Genomic DNA, 21,371 nt, shown 5'->3' on the forward strand with positions numbered 1-21,371 from the left:
GGTGGCTTACACAGCAGTTTGGTTCTCACGGTTCTGTAGCTTGGAAAGTCCAAGGTAGAAGTGCCTGTGGATGTGGTTTCTGGTGAGGGCACACTTCCAAGCCTGTAGACTTACTTGCTGTGTCCTTGCCTAGGCTTTCCTTAGCAAGTGCCTGTGGAAGGAGACTGCTCTGTCTTCCTGTTCTGTTAAGGGTGTTTATCTATTCACAGGGATAACCAGGGTCCCCAGGATCTTCCAACACCATCAGATGGGCAGTCAGGACTTCAGCTTAGGGGTTTTGGAGGGACACAAACATTCAGCTCTTATCAACCTCTTAATAAACAAAGCCTCCTGTTACTTTGCAAACCACCTAAAGTATATAAATGTTTTTATTGGTCTTTATACATGCTGTATCAATTTTTTATAACATGCTGAATATAACTCAGTTTAAGTTGCCCTATTTTAGGAGCCACTTCACTTTTTTATGGGGTGCTTTTTGGTTTGTTTCCTTCTTTAAAAAGGCTGCTTCACTTTGTTTAGGAGAGAGAGCGAGCGAGAAAGAGGGACCACTTTGGTACATTGGCCTACACCTCTAGATGACCACAGTAGCTGGAGCTGTACTAGTTGGAAGCCAGGAACCCAAAACACAACCACTTGAGCCGTGTGAGTGCCAGGCACCTGATTACTCAAGCCTTTACCTGCTGCCTGCCAGAGTGCACATTAACAGGCAGCTGAAATTGGTAGTGGGACCAGGATTTTAATGCAGGCATTCTGTTCTGGGCTGCAGTCATCCCACTTGGTGTGATAGCCATGCCAAGCACCCAGCAGTCTGCCTGTCTACTCCTGATCCTGTGATTATACGGGGTCCGTGGTTAGACTTTATAACTCTGTTGACAATGTAATTTCTCCAAGTTTTAGTTTCTTTTTTATTTAAATATGACCTGATATATTGAGTCTCAGAATTTCCTAAATTTAAACTATTTTTGTATTCTAGTTTTGAAATTAATGTCAAAGTTACTGAGTGTGTCATTCATGCTAGAAAGCATTGAATGTTGTATTACAGGGCATTTCCTTAACTGCTTTACATTTGTTGTTATTTTGAGGATAATTTCACATCTAGACTTAGGTAATAATAGAAGCCTTGTATGACTTACGATAATTAAAAATCAGTTGAGTAAGAGGAAAGAATAGGTTGGAAAAAAGTCACCCATCAAGATTTAACTCATACCTGGTGGAACCCAGGTTACCTGGCCCGGGTCCGTGAGCCCCAGAAGTGAGGGGACTGGCGAGGCCCAGTTCACCTGGCCAGGGTCCTTGGGTCCACCTGTGGGAACTGGTCCTCCTCAGTGGAAAAGATGGAGTTGTGGACAGTTGGCCCAGATCCACATGGAGGATATGACAGGCCATTGAGGCCATAGAGGACATCTGGTACCGTGCTAGAAAAAGGAGGACAGAAAAAATGATGGCAGCAAATATCTGGGCAAATGGAGACTCTAAGATTGACTGTCAGCCAGTGAACATTGAAAGTGATCCCTCATCCTTGGACCTGTGAGATTAACAATATTTCAGAATTATTGGAACCACCTTGGGCAGAACCCTTGGAGTGCGTGCCACATTGGGACCCTGGGTTGATAGCCATGCCCCATCCCCAGGTTTGAGGCATTTGGGAGGCTAGATATGGCTTCTCCCCTTGTCTTCACGCCTTCGCCCCTTGCCCACCCAGAAACAGAAAGAAGAAATAGAAAATTTGGAAACAATGATCACACCCGCTTTTCCCTAACCCTGGATCCTTTCTACCCTAATCAACTATGTAAACATCATCTAAAATAATAAAAAAAAAGATTTAACTCAACACCCTGGTGTTAGATATTTTGTACCTTGGTGTAGCATTTAGACATTGATTCTTCATCAGGTGGGCAGTTCAGGGATATGTACTCCAAAGGGGGACTTTGTCTCATTTTCTGACCTACTTGTTAGACTTAGCAGTCAACTTATGGTGTACAGTTAATTAAAGGCCACCATGGATACCTGGCTAGAAGTCATGCTGTCAGACATTCTGTAAAATTATGGAAAAAATTTTTAGTCAATGATATAAGGTTATTAGTAACTGCTTTTAATGATTGATTTTGCAAAGACACAGATCATAGAACCATGTATTTTTATTGCACTTTTAAAAAAATTTTTACTTTTGATGATGTTTACATAGTTGATTAGGGTGAGAAGGGTTGAGGGTTAGGGAAAAGTGGATGAGACCATTGTTTCTAAATTTTCTTTTTCTTCTTCCTGTATCTAAGGCAAGGGGATAAAAGGGGAAGAAGCCATAACCGACCTCCCAACCCCCTCAGGACCCGGGGATGGGGAATGGCCACCTGATGTCATCCAAGGGTCCCCAATGTGGAGTATGCTCCAAGGGTTCTGCTCAAGTGGTTTTGATAGTTCTGAAATGCTGTCAATCTTGCCAAGCTGAGGCTGAGGAAATCCTTCCAAGGTTTATTGGCTGATGCAATCCATGTTAGAGTTTCCATTTACCCAGATATTTGCTGTCAACAGTTGGCTGTGGTAGTTGTCCAATTTGTGCTGTCCTCCTTCCTTTGCTGTGGTACCAGATATCCTTTGCAGGCCCTAATGGACTACCATATCCTCCATGTACATCTGAGTATGCCATCCACTGTTTTGTCTTAGCAACTGAGGAGGCACAGTTCTGACACATGCACTCCACAGTCAGACCACAGATCCTGTGATTCTCTCCATGGTTGGAATTCTGAGACCGGTGGTTCAATTGGAGGGGTCACCAAAGAAACTTTGAGGTGATTCCAGACCTGACTCATGTGTACTTGCCAGTACAAGGTCCAGCTTAGTTCATCACCCACGTCAGCCTATGCACACACTGATAGTTGCAATTGCTGGGTCAGTTCTATCTCCAGCCTCATCTCTTACATAAACCAGTGGATGCTGTGGCCCAGCCCAACCCTCCCCACCACACACGTGATCTTCACGTCCATCAGCAGGAGCAGCAGCCTAATTGGAGCAGCCCCTCAAAACCCCCCCACTAGACCCACTCCCAGCCATGGTTCCTGTGCTTCCCAGCGTGTGCAACAGATTGGTCCAGTCTGTCCCACGTCCCATTCAGCTCTCATATGTGCCAGTGGGCTTTGAAGCCTTGCTCAACCGAGCTGACCCACTATCCAGCTCACATTCATGCCAGTGGGTGCCACTGCCTGTCTAGCCAGGCCCACGCCCAGCACTGGTTCTCATGTTCACCAGTGGGAGTTGCAATCCATCGCCCATGGTTTCCCTACTAGGCCCACTCCCAGCCCTGGATCTTGCACTTTCCAGGTGATTCTGCGTTCTAGCTTGACAGTACTTACTCCCAGTCTCAGCATTTGTCAGCTGATGCTGCAGCAAAGCCCAACTAGCCTGCACTTATTTTGGCTCATGCATGCACTAGTGGATATACTTGGTTAGCCCAGCCTGGCTCTCTCCCTAACCTAGTTCACATGCAGGCCAACAGGTGGTGTAGCCCTGCCTGACCTGTTCTGCCCTGGGTCCCAATTCTCATGTTCAGCAGTGGGAGCAGTGGCCCAGCAGGGGAGCCTGCGTTGCCCCCTACCGGTCTCGTACCACCCCTTCTCCCAGGTCTTGTGTGTGCTGGTGGGTGCAGTGGCCCAGTCTGGTATGGCCTGTCTAACCTCGGTATTTGCCAACAGGTGCTGCAGCCTGGCCCAGTCTGCCCTCAGTTCCAGCTCATGCTGGTGGGTGCTGCATGTGGCTAGTGCCCAGCCAGCCCCAAGTCCTGGCCCTAATAGGAACTGGCTAGTGTTGTGGCCTGGCCTGTCCTGTCCTGCACCCTGCCCTAGTTATCAAATCTGCCAGTAGGTATTATGAAATGGCCCAGCCTGGCCCGCCTTCAATCCCGACCTACATTTATACCAGCGGGTGCTGTAACAGGGCTGGTCTGGGCTGCCTCATGCCTTTGTTCTTGTACTCACAGAAATTGTGAGGAGTTCCTCAAGCTTCTCTGTCAGATTTCCTCCCAGTGGCAGATCGTGGGCACACAGATGGATCCTTGGCCCAGCCTGACATAGTCCACCTCCTGTCCTGGCAGGAACAGTGGCCTTGCCAACCGGCCCACACCCATTCCTGTTCTTACTGTTGTTTGCTACAGCTCAGTCACACCTGGTCCACGCCCAGACACAGCTCACATGGTTCAGAGGGAGCCAAAATCTAGCCCAGCCTGTCCTGCACCTACCCTGGCTGTCATGAGCACCAGTTGGGTGCTGGAGTCTAGCTTATTCTGGCACACCAGACCCAGTCCACACCCATGTTGAGGGACATTGCAGATATGTCCAGCCCAGATTGCTGTCCCCATTCTGGCTTTTGTGCTCACCAGTGGAAGCCACAACCCAGTTGTGAGATCCCCTTAACTCCCCACCTGTTCCCAGCCTCTGATCTTGTGCATGCCGGTGGTTGCTCTGGCCCAGCTCAGCACAGCCTATCCCCCATCTTGTGCAGCCTTTTGTTTTCTGGTAGTGTTTGTTTACTTTCTCTGTGCCTGATTCATCTCTGCTCTCATTGCTTATTGTCTCAGTTTCCTTTTAGGATGCAGGCGCAGGTGTTGGTGATCTTACTAATGTCATGTAGCTAGCTGATGGAGTTTCCCCTGAAGCCTCTGCCCTTTGTATTTGGTGTGCAGCTCTCATCCTGGGACTTCCAGTCAGTCACCTTTCTCCCATGTTAGGTCTCCTACTTCTGCAGCTCATATCTTATTCTCTCTTGATATATGCCTTTGCCCCCTTGATTTGGCAGGGTACAACCTGACAAAGGATACATGAGAGGTTAATGTTTTGAGAAATTTCATTTGTAAAGCATTTTGGCTAAAACTGCTGCCTGTGATGCTGGCATCTCTTATATGTGTCGATCCATGTCCCGGCTGCTCTACTTCAGTCCAGCTCCCTGCTAATGCACTTCTGACAGACAATTTGCAGGAAGCTCCTGGCTCGTGGTTTCACCCTGGGCCAGTGCTGGCTGTTGTGGCCATCTGGGGAGTAAACCAGCAGATACAGGAGCTCTCTCCCAGTGACTACCCCCTTTCCTCTCCTCCTCCTGTCTGTAACATATTTTCTTTAAGATTTATTTTACTTGCAGTTGTTGCACACACACAGAAGGAGAGGCAGAGTAAGAGCTCTTCCATTTGCTGGTTCACTCTCCAAATGGCCTCAACCGCCAGAGCTGAGCTGCTCTGAAGCCAGGAGCCAGGAGCTTGTTCTGATTCTCCCACTTGGGAGCAAGGGCCCAAGCTCTTGAACCATCCACTGCCTTTCTAGGCCATTAGCAGGGATCTAGATCCAAGGTAGGGCAACCAGGATTTGAACCAACACCGGAATGGGATTCTGGCACTGCGGATGAAGGATTAGCTTGGTACACCACTACATCAGCCCCCTGTCACTCTTCCAAATAAATAAATTTTAAAGGTTACACACTGTTCTTTAAAAAAATTTTTTTTCTCAATTTCTCTTCTTTTTTTGGAGTTCTTTATTTTTTAGATGTTTAACTTCTGGAGTGGTCCTACACTTGCTTTTCCAGTTGTCATTTATTTTTCTTTTTTGTTCATATTCTAAGTCCTTAAGTTTCTTCTTCTTCTTCTTCTTTTTTTTGGTTAATGAATGAGACAGTTTGGCCTTTTTAGTCATGAGTATGTTCATAAAATACTCGGATAAAGAAATACTGTCAGCATCCTAAAGTCTAGTTCCTGTGTTTTTCAAAAGTAACCTCATATTAACCTTTTTTTCTGTTAAACTTCATGTTGAGATGTTTGTGGATTCACGAGAAGGACGTGGATCTGCACTCGTTACCCCCTCCCCCTGCTACGAATGCGCAGCTGATGTTGGGGCCACTGAGATTCTGAGCTTAACTGCTTTTCACCCCTTGTTTATAGTCACCGCTTCCCTCCCCACAGTCTCTGGCACTTACTTGTTCTTCGTCTGAATGCCTTTGTCATTTCAGGAATCTCTGAATGGATTCATACCGGGTGTGATCTTTTCAAATTGGCTTTTTTTTTTTTTTTTTACTCTTTTTCTCTAGAGCTCACCCTAGTATTGGTCATTTTTTGTCCCATTTTATTATGTCAGAATCTTCCATGGGATTGCTGTACTACAGTTTGACCTTTTGTCCATTGAAGGGCATCTAGGTGGTTTCCAGTTTTGACTCTGAATGATAAAAGTGCTGTAACCATAGGTTTTTATGAGAAAATACATTTTTATTTCTCTAGATTAAATTCCCAGATATACAATTGCTGAGTTATGTGGTATTGAAATGTTTAGTTTTGTAAGAAACTTCCGAACTATTTTCTAGAATGGCTGGGCCATTTTATGTCCCCACTGGCAATGTGTATCTAATCCTATAGTTGTACATCCTTATTAGAATTTGTTATCGTCACTGGTTTAAATATTCTTAGAGGTGTTCAGTGATATATCATTGCTAATTTAGCATTTCCCTGATAGTTATAAATCCTGGACATCTTTTCATGTGCTTAGCATCAGCACTCTTGTTCCTTCTTTTGCAAACGTCTCATATCATTTGTTTCAGTTGTACTTTTAAACTGAAAATTTTTAAAAGTTGCAGAAATTAATTCTTCCATGGATATGTAGTTTGCATGCTTTTTTCCTATTCTGTATCTTGTCTTTTCATGAGGATTTTTTGATTTTTGGCATATAGTCCTGTGTGTGGTTCATTTATACTTAAATATTTCTTTTTTGAAGCATTTGCCAATGGCTGTATCTCTAACTTAGTTTTTTTGGATGGAGATGGAGAGAGAAAGAAGCACACAGAGAGATACCGAGATATTGCGTATTTCTTGGTTTACTCTCTGTAAGGAGTTATTCCAATAGCCTTCCCTGGACCCGGCGCCATTCCTTCTTCCTCACAGCTCATGAAGTTCGCGCCGGCCTAGCTATCCACCAATCGGATGTAACCTGGCTTTCCACCTGAATCCCACCTCCCAATCTTCCAGCCCCCTCCCCAACTCCACCCACTTGTCAATCATCCCTAGGCATTCACCTGCAGGCGCCAATCCCCTGGGGGCCTGCCCTCAATCCCTCCCAATCCCCACCCCCTATACCTGGCCGACAAAAGGCTCCCCCAGGTGCGGCCCGCTCTCTTACCTCTCTTTTCCCGGCTCTTACCTCTCTTTTCCCGGCTCTTATCCCTCCCCCTCTTACCCCGCTCTTACCCCTCTCTTCTCTCTCTCTCTCTTCTCTCTTGCTTTTCTTTGCTCTCCCGTTCCCCTCTATCCATTCCTGCTCCGTTGGAATAAAACCTCCAAAAGATACCTCGTTGCGTCTGGTGTGTTTCAGCTCACGGTAAAGAACCAGGTTGTGGGAATTAGCTGCGCGTAACAATATCGGGATAATATCGTAATATCGTATGAACTAGAACTCTATCATCTTTTTTAAAATAACTAACATTTGGTGCCGTGACTGGTCGGTTTCCCCCGGAACTTGGCCGCGTGGCCTTCGGGCCTTCGGCCATTACCGGGACCCGAGCCGTGAGAACTATGATCTGTGTTAACTGCCACCGAGACTCGCCAGCAGCCGTCAGAATCCATCTCCATCCGCCCGCTGGTTCGTAAATTCATCTCCAACGGCCTGTTCCTGCTTTCGTCTTCTTCGGCCTGTTCCCGATTTCGCCTTCTTCGCCTGCCAGTTCCGGAATTCTCTACCTCCACGTGGCCGTTCCTGAGTTCATCTGACCTGACGGTGCTAGCATCTGCCTCCATCCAGCAACAACGTAGCCCAGACGCGTACTCCCCGGTACTCCATCTCCACGTGGAGCACACGAGGTATTCCCCATCTTTCCGAATGCTAAGTTATTTCATGCATACACTATTGTAGGTAGGGTTCCCTCTCAGCCCTTGAAGTTTTGGGTGCGGCTCGGCACATTTGTGCTCCTCTAACCGGGTCTGATTTTCCACTTCTGGGAGTTTTTGGGAGACCGGTTCTGTAAACCCCGGCCGGGTGCCGTGTCTCTTAGCCACTGGGCTGGAAGTCCCCCGACCACTGGGTCACTACGGGGGCCCCCTGTACCTCCGAGTTGGGCCACTGGGCTGGACCACTGGGTCGTTTTTAACAACTTCGGATACAGGCGGTGTTTTGGGACCTGGCTTGTCCCTTACGTAGAGGGTGACGACCTTCTACGAGAGCCATTTTTCTTGACCACTGGGTCGGACCACTGGGTCGTTTTCATGGACCACCGGGTCCACTGTGGTAATCAGTCCTGAGTCTTAATCGTGGGAGCTATTTTTTCATCGCCAGCGCCTCCTAACACTCCCTTGGGCTGTCTTCTGGCAAATTTAGAAACCCTTTAATTGGCTCGTTACCTAAAACGTAAAACTCTAATACGCCTCTGTAATGTGGATTGGCCTCAGTATTCCCTAGCTAACTCCTCCAAGTGGCCGGTTAATGGCACTCTGGATCCGGACATTCTTCGGAATCTAGCTGACTAGTGTGTGCATTCGGAAAAATGGGCGGGAGGTCTCATTCCCTCTTCACTCAGCTTTCTGTCTGTCTTTTCCATAGTTTTCTAGCCATGAAGTAGGAAACCCCAGTGCCCTCTTCCAGGGCTCTGGTGCCACGTGCTTTCCCCATCTCTTTTGTCATCTAAGAAACCGCCATCTTATCCTCCATCTGCAGTCAGCCCCACCCCATCCCTCTGTCCGCCATCTTGCTTTTCTCTCCCTTCCATCCCCCTCTGTCTGAAGGTCTCTCCTCACTGGGTAGCAAAGATTTCCTGTTTAAAACTTTTTTTTCTGTTTTAACCTTTGGCCTAACTTAACTTTTGACTTGACCACACCCAGCTACCCTAAGGGCCTAAATTTCTCTAACTTTCCCTCCCACCCATTAGCTGAGAGGGGTGGAGTAAGAGATAAGTGATTTAGCCTTTCTTTAAAAAAAGAGGAAAAAGAAAAAATGCAACTTGGTCTGTAACTAAATGTAATGTAACGGTTATATATAAAATACACTGGTATAAATTATGTATACTGGTGCTTATGTGCATTGGTCAAAATGTTTTCTTATTGTGGAGTTGTTCCAAGTTGTGGGATTATTTGGGTTCAACAATGAATTGATCAACCAGACGTTTTAAGCGTACTTGACACCCTTCACAGTCACTTAACAGTCATTTAAAAACTCAAACATTTCAAACTTACTGATTTTTGATATTCCCAGCGAGGCATCATGGGAATGTCAAAAAGAACTTATCTCTCATTTTGTAGAGATGACCACTAATTAGGCTGTTTGGAATTTGTCAAAAGGTGCTGTTAAGATGTGAAGTGGTATAAACTTTATATTATAGTAATAAAATGTTAACAAACTGCTATTATATTTTATACATCATTTATACATGATATTTTGCTATAATTGTCAAAATATCACTAAAGTCTAATGAATTTATTGCATTATTCACAATTGTTATCCAAATGAACAAGGCCTACAGGCCTAAACAGTACAAGTGTGTAGTAAATAGATGTTTACATTTGTCGATATTATAATTCTAACAATGAATGCTTCATCTTCTAGTTCCAACAGATACTATTGCATCCACTGCAGATAGAGCTAAAGTTAAACAGTAAGCTACAGGTTCCAACTGAAAGCATCTTTAATTCGGGTTGCTGAAAGCAAGATATAATTCTAAATAACTGGTAACTTTAAAGCATCTAAGAGATTTTTCAAAAGCTGTTACAAAACCTGTTTTGTTTTATAATGTATGTTAGCTGGTATGCATGTACATGTTTATGTGGCAAACTATGTAGTCTGTTTTGATTGACTTATAGATGAAAACCTTCATAGATGAGAATTGCTAAGCTAAATCTTTTAATTTTGCTTTAAACAATTCCTTGAGATTAGGGCCACAGAGTAATCCTCCAGCTTCCTAAAATGCTTGAGGAATGACTTTGAGTATATTCCATTAGATTCTATGTAGAGAAGAATAGGTGATGTATAGATAGCAGACTCTTAACTGCCCTGGACATTAGGAAAGAACTTTAGAAACTTACAAATGGGACCTGGATGTACCCTGATATCCTCTTAAAGGGGTCACTATGGTCTTTTACCTCAGAGACCAGGAGGGGATCCCATGGCAGAGCAGGATGTGAGAGGTGTGTGTTCCTGGTTCCAGTGAGACCCCCGGAGGCCTCCCAAGTGCTCTTCATTGCAGAAGCAATGGACACTTCGCCAAGGATCATCAGAAAGGACACCCAGGACCATGTCCCAACTGCCAAGGAGGTCATTGGAGATGTGACTGCCCCTGAAGGCCAAGTACTTCAGGTCAGTCATTTCCCATTGGATCTCCCACGTGGGACAGGAAGCAGCCCAGGAACCTGCACAGGCTCAAGGACCATCCACGGACTTCGGTGACACCTCGGAACAGCACCCAAGAGCCCCAGGTGGTTCTCACAGTGGAAGGGAAACTGTAAGTTTCCATCTGGACACTGCCTTCTCTGTCCTAGCTAGCTTTGGCTTCTTCCCTCTCTTACAGTGACCTTCAGGGTCTCTCAGGAGCCCCAGATTAGCTTAGGTGACAGATTAATCTAGAAGCTCAGAAAAGAAGCATTCCTAGGGAAAATTTAGTTAACCTGTAATTGTTCAGCCTGCCTCAATGACCAGGCTCCTGATAGACATGTTTGCCATCTCCCTCTTCAGTTTTTGCTAGACTTCACTGAGGTAGGATACCCTCACTGCCCTAAGGCAGACTTCATGTCTTGCTCATAATTTGCCAAGTTATTTGGGACTTCTCAGCTTATCTATTTAAGATTCTTGTGTTCAATTGCCAGTACATGACTTGTTAGCCTATAAGTTAGTGGATTGCTTGCCTCTGCCTTAAAGTGTATGAAGTTCTGTAAAATCTTGTTGGAATATTATAAACTGCTGAGTTATTGTAAATGAAAACTAGTTAAAATCTTGTGCCATCTACAATGTGACTAGTAGTCTTGTAACAGAATGTTTTAAGTACTGTGCTTTATGTTCCAGGCTGTCTTCCTGAAACTCTTAGGGCTTGCAACGATAGGTAAAGTATAATTGTTAAATCTAGCACTTGCCTGCTTCCTAGCTAGATTCAAAGTTACTATAAACATCAAATGCAATAATTGTTAAGTTACTCAAGGAGTCAGCTTGCATTTACCTGTCCTGTGATGGGTTTGTATTCTGATGCCATACACTAATCCTTTCATTGTTTCAGATAACAATTTCATGCAACCCAAAAGGTTTAATGTGTTCCATTGCACTCATTGGGTATGTTTCAAAATTTGGGACTTGAAGTAGTTATAAATCTAGTCCATCATTTTAAACTAATGTTTACTCTGACAAAGTATGAAACCTGACAATTCTTTTATATCTAAGCTTGAAAGCCCAAGTACTCCAGCTGGGTTTCTAACTGAACTCATGACTTGCTAGGTTGGGAAAGATTATACTTATGATTTGTTTTGTTATCTAGACTTCAAGAAAGAGAAACCTTCAAGTGCCAGGCAGTACTTCAGACATCTGATGACTTCTACTTCTACCAGGAACCCCTAGAACCCCCTACTCCTGCAGTTACTCAACAACGCCCCCTTTCAGCTCGAAGAAGTTAGAGCGGTCGTCGTCCTTTATCCCTGTTCACGTAGTCAGGGTCTCTGGTTCCTGGTGAAGCTACCCTGTCTATGCTGACAATTCAGGAGTAATGCAGAATCAAGTACAAGAAGGCCTGGCTAAGAGAAAATCAACTCAAGCCAGCTTTTCAATAAGGACTCTTAGTAACCCTTCCCTCCATTCCCAGCCACTGAAATGTAAAATTTTTTTTAATCAAACCATTAACCAGTTTCTTTTGCAGGACTAGAATCGTCCCTCCGTCTCCAATTCTTCCCACCAGGCTGCAACCACTGCCAAGAGAGACCAGCTCCTAGAACCCAGAGAACAATGCCCCTCTTCCTTTATATATAACAAAAGGGAGGAATGTAAGGAGTTATTCCAATAGCCTTCCCTGGACCCGGCGCCATTCCTTCTTCCTCACAGCTCATGAAGTTCGCGCCGGCCTAGCTATCCACCAATCGGATGTAACCTGGCTTTCCACCTGAATCCCACCTCCCAATCTTCCAGCCCCCTCCCCAACTCCACCCACTTGTCAATCATCCCTAGGCATTCACCTGCAGGCGCCAATCCCCTGGGGGCCTGCCCTCAATCCCTCCCAATCCCCACCCCCTATACCTGGCCGACAAAAGGCTCCCCCAGGTGCGGCCCGCTCTCTTACCTCTCTTTTCCCGGCTCTTACCTCTCTTTTCCCGGCTCTTATCCCTCCCCCTCTTACCCCGCTCTTACCCCTCTCTTCTCTCTCTCTCTCTTCTCTCTTGCTTTTCTTTGCTCTCCCGTTCCCCTCTATCCATTCCTGCTCCGTTGGAATAAAACCTCCAAAAGATACCTCGTTGCGTCTGGTGTGTTTCAGCTCACGGTAAAGAACCAGGTTGTGGGAATTAGCTGCGCGTAACAATATCGGGATAATATCGTAATATCGTATGAACTAGAACTCTATCATCTTTTTAAATAACTAACACTCTCCTCATACCTCCAGCTAATGAGGGTGGGCTAGGCTGGGCTGAAGCCAAAAGCCAGAGAGTCAATCTGGGTCTCTGTCGTGGGTGGCGGACCCAAGTTCTTGCACCATCACCTGCTGCTTACCAGGGTGTGTATAAACAGGAAACTGGATTTGGGAATGGAGCCAAAATTTAAACCCAGGTATTATGATATGAGATGAGTGCTTCCAAAGTGTGGTCTGATCTGCTATGTCAGATGCTCCCCTGCTGTTATGTTTTGAATTTTGGTGTCCATATTTATGACTTGTTTATGTTTATCTTGTAGCCTGGGGAACTTGCTGAACTTACTAGTTCAGGAAGTCGTTGTAGGTTTCTTGAGATTTCCTACATAGACAATCACATCAACTGAGAAAAGGGGGAGTTTATTTCTTCCCTTTTGCTTGACTGTCTTCTGCTTCCTTTTCTTTCCAGTTCACTGGGTAGAGCTTCCATTTGAATAAGCTAGCCTGTGAAGTGCCTTTTCAAGTCTTTTGCTTGTTTTTTCCTATTAGGGTTCCTAATGTCTTCCAAAAATTTTTTTATTTAATTATTTGTGTGTGTGTGTGTGTGTGTGTGTGTGTGGGAGGGAGGGAGGGAGGGAGAGAGAGAGAGAGAGAGAGAGAAATGCTGCTTTACTCCCCAGATGCCCTCAGCAGCCAGAGCTGATCAGCCCAGAGTTGGAACTCATTTGGTTCTCCCACTTGGTGAGACCCTAAGTCCTTTAGCCACTACTTGCTATACATCAGCAGGCAGCTGGAGTAGGAAGCAGAACCAGCGCTTGAACCCAGGCACCCCCGTGTTAGGTGCTTCTGAAGGCAGGTTTTAACCACTGCTCGAGTGCCCATCCCTTTCCTGTTAATTTTAAGAAAGAGCCTTTTTCTATCTGGAGCCATTCTTTTGTCACACATATATAAAACCTTCACCAGAACAGTTTCTCCAACCCTTTAACTCAACAATTCAGTCTATAGCATTAAACTTCAGTGAACTGATTTTCTTAATGTATTCAGTTATTTGGTTTTTCATGCGTAGTGAATTTGTGTTCTGCTTGATAGATTATTTTATATTTTAGTTCTTGAAGACACATTTCTGTATTTTCTGAAAAGTGTGTACTTTTATTATTTTATACTTCACAATCCATCCTGATTTGATTTTTATGTATAGTGTAAAGTAGAAGTAGCCATATTGTTGATTTTTTTTCCCTAAGAAGTTAAGTTGTCTTAAAGTCTTTTTTTGATATTATTTCTTGATAGTTCGTTTATGCTGTGGTTCTTACGATTTACAGCTACCTCTTTCGTTGGAGCATCCATGCCTGTTATCTGCTGCAACCTCTTCCCTTGAAAGCTCTCCTGTTTGTTTCATGGTTGCAGTGTTTTCCCCTTGTTCTAACAAATTAATAATACACCTAAAAATATTTTCTTCCTACACAGCTCCTGGTTTCTCTCTGCTGATTTTTTTTTTCACGTTTTTCTCTTGATTTTTTTTCCACACAATCCCTGGTAGCCACTCCTATTTAGTGGAAAGGTTGATAACTTTGAACTCCTGTAGAGAATTGTTTAGGGAGGCTTCAAAGTCGGCAGGTTCTCCAGGGAGGAGCCTTCCCATTTCCTGCTTGAAGGAGGAAAGTCTTGCAGCTTCTGGGAACCTAAACATGAAAGTGAGAGGGGAGGTGTGTGTGTGGGGTCAGGGTTCAAGACCAGATGTGTATATCCGGACCAGATGTGTGCACCCATGGTACTGCTGGGCTCTGCACGCTACTAGTACTCTGTGGTTAAGGAGCCTCTGTTTTATGTGCAGGGAGAAAATCTGTAGTTGTTTGGCCAGCTGTACTGAATAGGAAGGTAATGTTTGGACAATTTGAGTTAGGGCAACGTGAACAACTGGTAGACCACTCATGTTTTCTGTCCCCTACTCCACCCCCAACTCTCCTCTCCTCCCCTCTCCTCCCTTCTCCTCCCTCTCCTCTCTTCTCCTCCCCTCCCTCTTCTCCCCTCCCTTTCCTTCCTCCCCTCCCTTTCCTTCCTCCCTTCCCTCTCCTTCCTCCCCTCCCTCCCCTCCCTCTCCTTCCTCTCCTTCCCTCTCCTTCCTTCTTCTCTCCTCCCCTCCCTCCCCTCTCTTCTCCCCCTCTCCATATCTTAGTTTAGACATGATTCATGTCATTTTACATTTCCCCTGGGAATCAGTGAAAAGAATAAGAAGAACCCGAGTTATAAACCTGACATTGGAAAATGTAATTAGTCAGTGACCACCAGGAATATTTATTTTTGGCAAACCTGTTTATCTTTATAATATTGGTTACAAGCAATAAGTGGTTCAAATTCTCTGTCACAGTGGTGACTTTAGCTGCAATGTAAAATATCTGTTTCCTGCAGGTTGAAATTCTGTTTACCTGTTAGGATTTTTTTTCCCTAAGCCATCTTTTTAAACTTTGCTTTACAGATCAACAATCACAATCTTGAAGATTTAAAGGTTCTGATGGTGGTGGTAAGCCATGGCGGCAGATGACAAAGTTGCTATCTTAACGGACGATGAAGAGGAGCACAAGAGAAAGTATGTGCTTGCTGACCCATTTAACGGCATTTCCAGGGAACCAGACCCACCTTCCAACGAAACACCCTCCTCCACAGACACACCTGTTCAGCCTGAGGAGGAAATAGACTGGATAGAGAAACACTGTGTCAAAATAAACAATGATCTTCTGATTTCCAAGGTTTTCTACTTTTTCTTTTACTCTGCTTATGGCTCTCTCTACCCCCTTTTGCCTGTGTATTACAAACAGCTGGGAATGTCCCCCAGCCAGAGTGGACTGCTAGTAGGTATTCGATACTTCATTGAGTTCTGCAGTGCACCTTTTTGGGGTGTGGTTGCAGATCGCTTTAAAAAAGGCAAGATTGTCCTCCTGTTTTCTCTTTTGTGTTGGGTTTTATTCAACCTGGGCATTGGGTTTGTGAAACCTGCTACCCTGAGATGTGTACCAAAGATTGCCCCAACAGCACCTCCCACCAACTCAAGTCACCTGTTTACCATCCTGCCAACAAATTCCTCTGGTACCTCCCTCCTCACCACATCACCAAAAATACGTGAGAAGAGGAACCTGCTTCCTTCTGATTGGTCACCAATAGAAACAGGCCTGAACACCACAGACCCTGTTACCTATTCAACAGCTTCAAACACCAGTGCATCTGTCCTGCCACTCCAGACATACGGAACAACTCTCCGCCCTATGGACTTGACCTTGAGCCCAAGCACAGCAACACCTACGTCCCCAGAAAATGCAACCAGAGAGACAACCACTGTTGTCATCACTACCACTAAATCTTTGCCTGCTGACCAAGTCATTCTTGTGTATGATCAGGAGGAAGTTGAAGCTATATTCTTGGTGATTCTGGTAGTTGTCATAATAGGAGAATTTTTCAGTGCCTCTTCTGTCACGATTGTGGACACGGTGACACTCCAGTACCTGGGAAAGCATAGAGACCGCTATGGGTTGCAGCGCATGTGGGGCTCGCTGGGCTGGGGCTTGGCCATGCTGTCTGTGGGCATTGGGATTGATTACACCCACATAGATGTGCTCATCGATGGAAAGGGGTGTAAACCCCCCGAATACCGGAACTACCAGATTGTCTTCATCGTCTTTGGTGTTCTCATGACCATGGCCTTGATCGTTGCTACTCAGTTCCGGTTCCGCTACAACCACTTCCAAAGCAATGATAAGGGGAAGGAGGTAGAGATCCCACAGGTGGAAAGGAACAACTCTGCAGAGTCCTCGGAGGAGACACCGCCCTCCACAAGCCCCTCGCAGACCTTCAACTTCTGGGACTTGATCAGACTGCTCTGTAGCGTGCAGTACGGATCAGTGTTGTTCGTGGCGTGGTTTATGGGATTTGGATATGGCTTTGTGTTCACCTTTCTCTACTGGCATCTGGAAGATCTGAATGGAACTACAACACTCTTTGGAGTCTGTTCAGTCCTGAGTCACGTATCCGAACTGACCGCTTATTTTTTCAGTCACAAGCTCATTGAATTGATTGGCCACATCAGGTAAGAAAGGCATATGCATCAGTGTCCTATCTAGAGTGAGCCCTAACTTCGTATAGCTCCTCTCACCTACCCTTCCATGGGGAATCTTGTTAAGGGTATTACAGTCTGCGTTGGGGGTAGGATTGGGAGTGGGAATGAGGGTTTCTCTTTTTTCCTTAAAATAAAAGCGAGAGAAGGGATTCATGAACATGGTTGGATTATTTCAAACAAAAAAGTGGTTGCCTGTTTTCTTCCACCCCTCAGACAAGAATTTTGAGGCTAGTTAGCCATGTGTAGCTGTGCATGTTCAGGCTTGGGAGCACCAGTTTAGTGAACTGTATCGGTCCATGTGACTTAATGGACCAGATGTCCCAGCCATTTATGAAGGAGGACTTCAGTAGATGAATTAGATTGTGGGTTGTTGTTGTTGTTGTTGTTGTTGTTTTTAAGCCTTCATTCATCCTTCGTAGTCTACATGGAAGAAATTCCTTCATAGTTTTTTTTTCCTTTCTGATTGTAGCATAAGTCTCTCTGCATTTTTGTCTGCTCTAAAGACATGTGATATTTAAAAATCTTTTACTTGACTCTCCCCTTGTAAGCCCTTTCCAAAAAAAGTAAAGATCTATACATGCTTAGTGTTTCCTAGTGTTAATGTTTACCTGTAGCTCATTCCGTGTTATTCTTTGTAGGTCCTTCTGCTGTAGTGCTGACTTTCAGATGTGGAGTCAGCTATACTTCAGCGTTCTGGTCTCATAGAAATGTCTGTCCTTAGATCTGGAACTTGCTGTAACTAAGAGAAGGCAACTGTGTGTGACTATGTGTCCGTGGTGATCTTTAAACCTGATGTTTCTGTCAGAAATCAAAAGGAAAAATAGAGAATCACAAGGTTTAAAAACTGGAGGGAGTATTTTCTCATTGGAAATTAACCTAGAATCATTCTTTTTCCTGAAACAATTGTGAATGTTTTTTCTTGTTTGGTTTGGTTTTGCTTTGGGAGACTATGCCGTATTCCTTCTCTGTCTCAAATGTTTGACCCCTTTGTTTTCTCTAAACAAAGTGAGGCTCTGTGTGAATGGTTCCCAGATGTGCAGAATCCCGGAGGCATGTTCAGTGCAGCTATTCTGGAAAATAACTTTATCTTATTAAGAATGTGGAATGTCCTCTAACCTTATCCAGGCGATTCTCATAGCCATGTGCATTAACTGCCTCCTACATGAGCAGCTATTCAAGTCCCAGCTGCTCCATTTCCACTCCAGCTCCTTGCTAATGCAACTTGGAAAGCAATGGAAGATGGCCCAAGTCCTTAGGACCCTGCACCCACATGGAAGACCCAAGTGAAGCTCCTTGCTTCAGCTTGGCCCAGCTTGGCCACTGAGCCTACTTGGAATGTAAACCAGCAGGAGGAAGATATCGTCTCTCTGTAACTCTGCCTTTCAAGTAAATTAGATAAATCTTAAAACAACAACAACATAGAGGGGTGCTAGCTCAGATTTCTTTTGCTTTTCTAACATAGCCAATAATGCCATAGTTTGTGCCTTGCTCCCACGATCTCATCTAATCCTCATCTATTTTCCCACAGGTCCCACTCCAGCTACCATGCATATAAGAATTTAGGAATTTGGTTTCTACCAGGGAACCTTTGAGGGCATGTTGAAGCCATAGCACCTTCATATGTGTTTAGTTTAACAATTATTTAGGTCCAGAGAATCCAAGATTATTAGGATACAGGGATACAAGGGAAGGAGATGGAAAATACAGGTAATGCTGAAGCCCAGGGGCACGCTGGGATTGGGAACTTGGACTTTATCTGGGAGTCAAGGCTTAAAGTAGAATATACCTTTTGGTTTTCACATGAGATGATCACTCTCATTTTCCATCTGGAAGGTAACTTTGAAGCCAGGAGCCCACTGAGAAAGTTCTTGAAATAATCCAAGTGAAAGGTAATACAGACATAACTGCGGCAGTGGCAACAGAAATTGGGGGTAGGTAATTGGATGGTAAAATTGTAGAATGGTTTGAATGTGAGGAGTTAAAGAATCCTTATTTCCAGCTTCGGTGTGGGAGTTTCACTAAATCTAATAGGAAAGGCAGAGTGGACATGTAGAGCTGGGTGTGCGTGCATGTGTGTAATGACAGTGTCAGGGCTGTTAACTTGGAAGCTTTAGCATCTGGATGTGGATATTTAGGAAACAGTTACCTGTTTATATGCCTGAAGCTTAGTGGAGAGCTAAAAGGATACAGATCTGAGCCTGCTAAAACCTTGAACATGGATAAGATCAACAAAGAAATCACATGATTTAATAAGAGAAGTAGACTGAACAACATCAGTTAGCATTGACTCTAAGAGTATTCCCAGCTTCTGATCTTAATGAAATATTAGCCAGTGCTTTTTTTGTGTAAAGTAACTACCCTGATGCTTGAGAATATCTCCTATTCATGGGATAATGGAGTATCTTATTATTGTGGTATTTATGGTGACTTATTTCTGGCTTTCCTTTTTTTTTTTTAAAGATTTATTTATTTTATTGCAAAGTCAGATATACAGAGAGGAGGAGAGACAGAGAGGAAGATCTTCTGTCTGATGGTTCACTCCCCCAGTGGCTGCAGGGACCAATGCTGTGCCAATCCGAAGCCAGGAGCCCAGAGCCTCTTCCAGGTCTCCCCCATGGGTGCAGGGTCCTAAGGCTTTGGGCCATCCTCGACTGCTTTCCCAAGCCACAAGCAGGGAGCTGGATGGGAAGCAAGGCCACTGGGATTAGAACTGACGCCCATATGGGATCCTGGCACGTGCAAGGCAAGGACTTTAACCACTATGCTATCACACCAGGCCTGTTTCTGGCCTTCTGAGTGATTCCCAACCCCCACCTCCGCTGCCTGTAAACATATTGAAGATATAAGTAAGGGAGAGAAGAACTTTAAGAGCACAGGAAAATAAGGAAGAAAGATGAAAAGTACTGAAGGAAATAGCCATTTTCTTCAGAGTAAGGTACATCCCTGTCCTTACTGGAATAGGCAATCCAGTGTCACACAGTGGTTACATGCGTGGGCTCAGAGTCCAATTGCCTGGTCAGAGCCTAGCTCTGCTGCTTGGAGCCATGTGGTCTTGGACAAATTACAGAGCTTTCTGCATCTCTGCTTCGTCATCCATAAATAGGGATACATTATTACTACTTGTCTCCCAAGGTTTGTAATGAAGACTAAAGGAGATGAAACACAGCAAATGCTTGCAACAGTGACTGTCATACATTTGGAAGTCAGCTACTTTTTGTTATTATTTTGTCAGTCTTGTGACATATAATGTAATTCAACAACAAGACTCATTTAGTTTGATCAAAACACAAGTGACATACAACATCAGAAGTGTATAGGGCATTAAAGCTGTCAAATCAAAATGTGCTTTCCAAATAAATAATGGTCCCTCTCAAAACCATCAGGGTCACATTGAAAATTTTTATTCCATATCTGATGATCATAGATTGTCCAGAGAGTGGCATTATATTAAATTGGAAAGGTACTATTCATATCGTATTATAGAATATTTTGTACTTGTGGCCCATAAAGTCATCATCTTAAAGTTTAGTCTGTTCTAGTTGAAGTTAATTAGCACTAGAAAATGAAGGTTTTTTTTTTTTTTACCATTTAGGTCTTGTAGCATGGGTGTAAAAGCTGGTGATTTGTTGTCATATGTTTTGTTAATGACTTAATATTTACAAACCTTGTGACTGAAGTTGAAAGCCTTGCACCCACACAGTGAGCATGATAGCACTATCCAAAAGCAAGTTGCTTTTGTGCCGTCCTGTGATTCCCACAGGCCTCTGCCCTGCTCTGCCGAGGTTTGTTTTCTTGAGCGCAGGCTGAGTTTAGCCCTGCTGCATTTGTCTGACTTTAATCATCTCTGGGATTATTAGAGACTTTGAAGGAGTCTTGAAATGATGAGGGTTCTGTTTTACCCACAAGAAAGCCAGTGTGAGCTAGGCGTTTGCCAGTTCCCTGAACTGGGTGGAGTGTCCTGGCCCAGGGCTTTCCATCATGTTTAGCCCTACAGTTCCAGCTGTGGTAGCTCACTGGGATCAGGGATGGAAAGGAAATGTTTGGACAATGTCACAGTGTTTCTAAAATTGGGACGAAGGAGATAGGAGCATATTTCATTTCTAAAGACTCAAATGAGGCTGGGTTATGAGCAAGAGATTTCCAGTAGACCTAAGATGGGAAACCTTCAGTACTGCATATTTATGAATGCTTCCTGCACGTCTACCCACCCCAGGGCTAAGACAAGAAATACTTGATTCTGGTCTTTTTGGCATTTGTGCTCTGGCTTTAAAGCTGGTAACCACGTAGAACATTATAGAAGACTCTATTGATTCTCATTTTAAAACAGGCCACATTTGGGGGGTGATGGATTTAGAGACTCTGAAGATCTCCCAGTGCACTTTTCGGAAATACAGTGGTCCTGGGTGAGTCCCTGGGCCCGTGATCGGGGTGGGGAGGGAGGAATGATGGCAACCTGATGTTAGAAATGTTTAACCAAGGATCTCATGTTTAATGCCTTCCTGAATGTCTCAGAACTAGAGAGGTGCTTGCTTTTGCTATGCTTCAGAGGCACAAATTAATAATAACTTTAAAAGATGTTTTGACATTCGAAAACTTTATTTTGGGGGAACTAAGATGGATCTGTTATTTTACAACAGCAACTTAGAGAATGCAACTCTTTAAAGGTCCTCTGTTGATATGTTTGGATGTTAGCTGAAAGAGCAGTCCGCAGTATTCTTTCAGGTGTGAG

General features: G+C 44.4%; 1 protein-coding gene across 3 annotated transcripts in view; it reads left to right on the forward strand.

Moving 5' to 3' along the window:
• The window catches only part of MFSD6 (major facilitator superfamily domain containing 6), a 73,995-nt gene that overhangs the window by 15,405 nt on the left and 37,219 nt on the right, over window positions 1-21,371 (forward strand). For 2 of the 3 annotated variants that reach the window (XM_058664728.1, XM_058664729.1), the window contains exon 2: window positions 15,011-16,612. In XM_058664728.1, coding sequence (XP_058520711.1) covers window positions 15,063-16,612 — 1,550 coding nt within the window. In that variant the 5' untranslated portion in view covers window positions 15,011-15,062. Of the gene's footprint in view, window positions 1-15,010; window positions 16,613-20,860; window positions 21,046-21,371 lie in introns of those variants that run through there. The other variant, XM_058664730.1, reaches the window with a different exon arrangement.

The sequence above is a fragment of the Ochotona princeps genome, chromosome 5 (genome assembly GCF_030435755.1).
Source record: "Ochotona princeps isolate mOchPri1 chromosome 5, mOchPri1.hap1, whole genome shotgun sequence".
In the NCBI taxonomy this organism is placed as follows: domain Eukaryota; kingdom Metazoa; phylum Chordata; class Mammalia; order Lagomorpha; family Ochotonidae; genus Ochotona; species Ochotona princeps.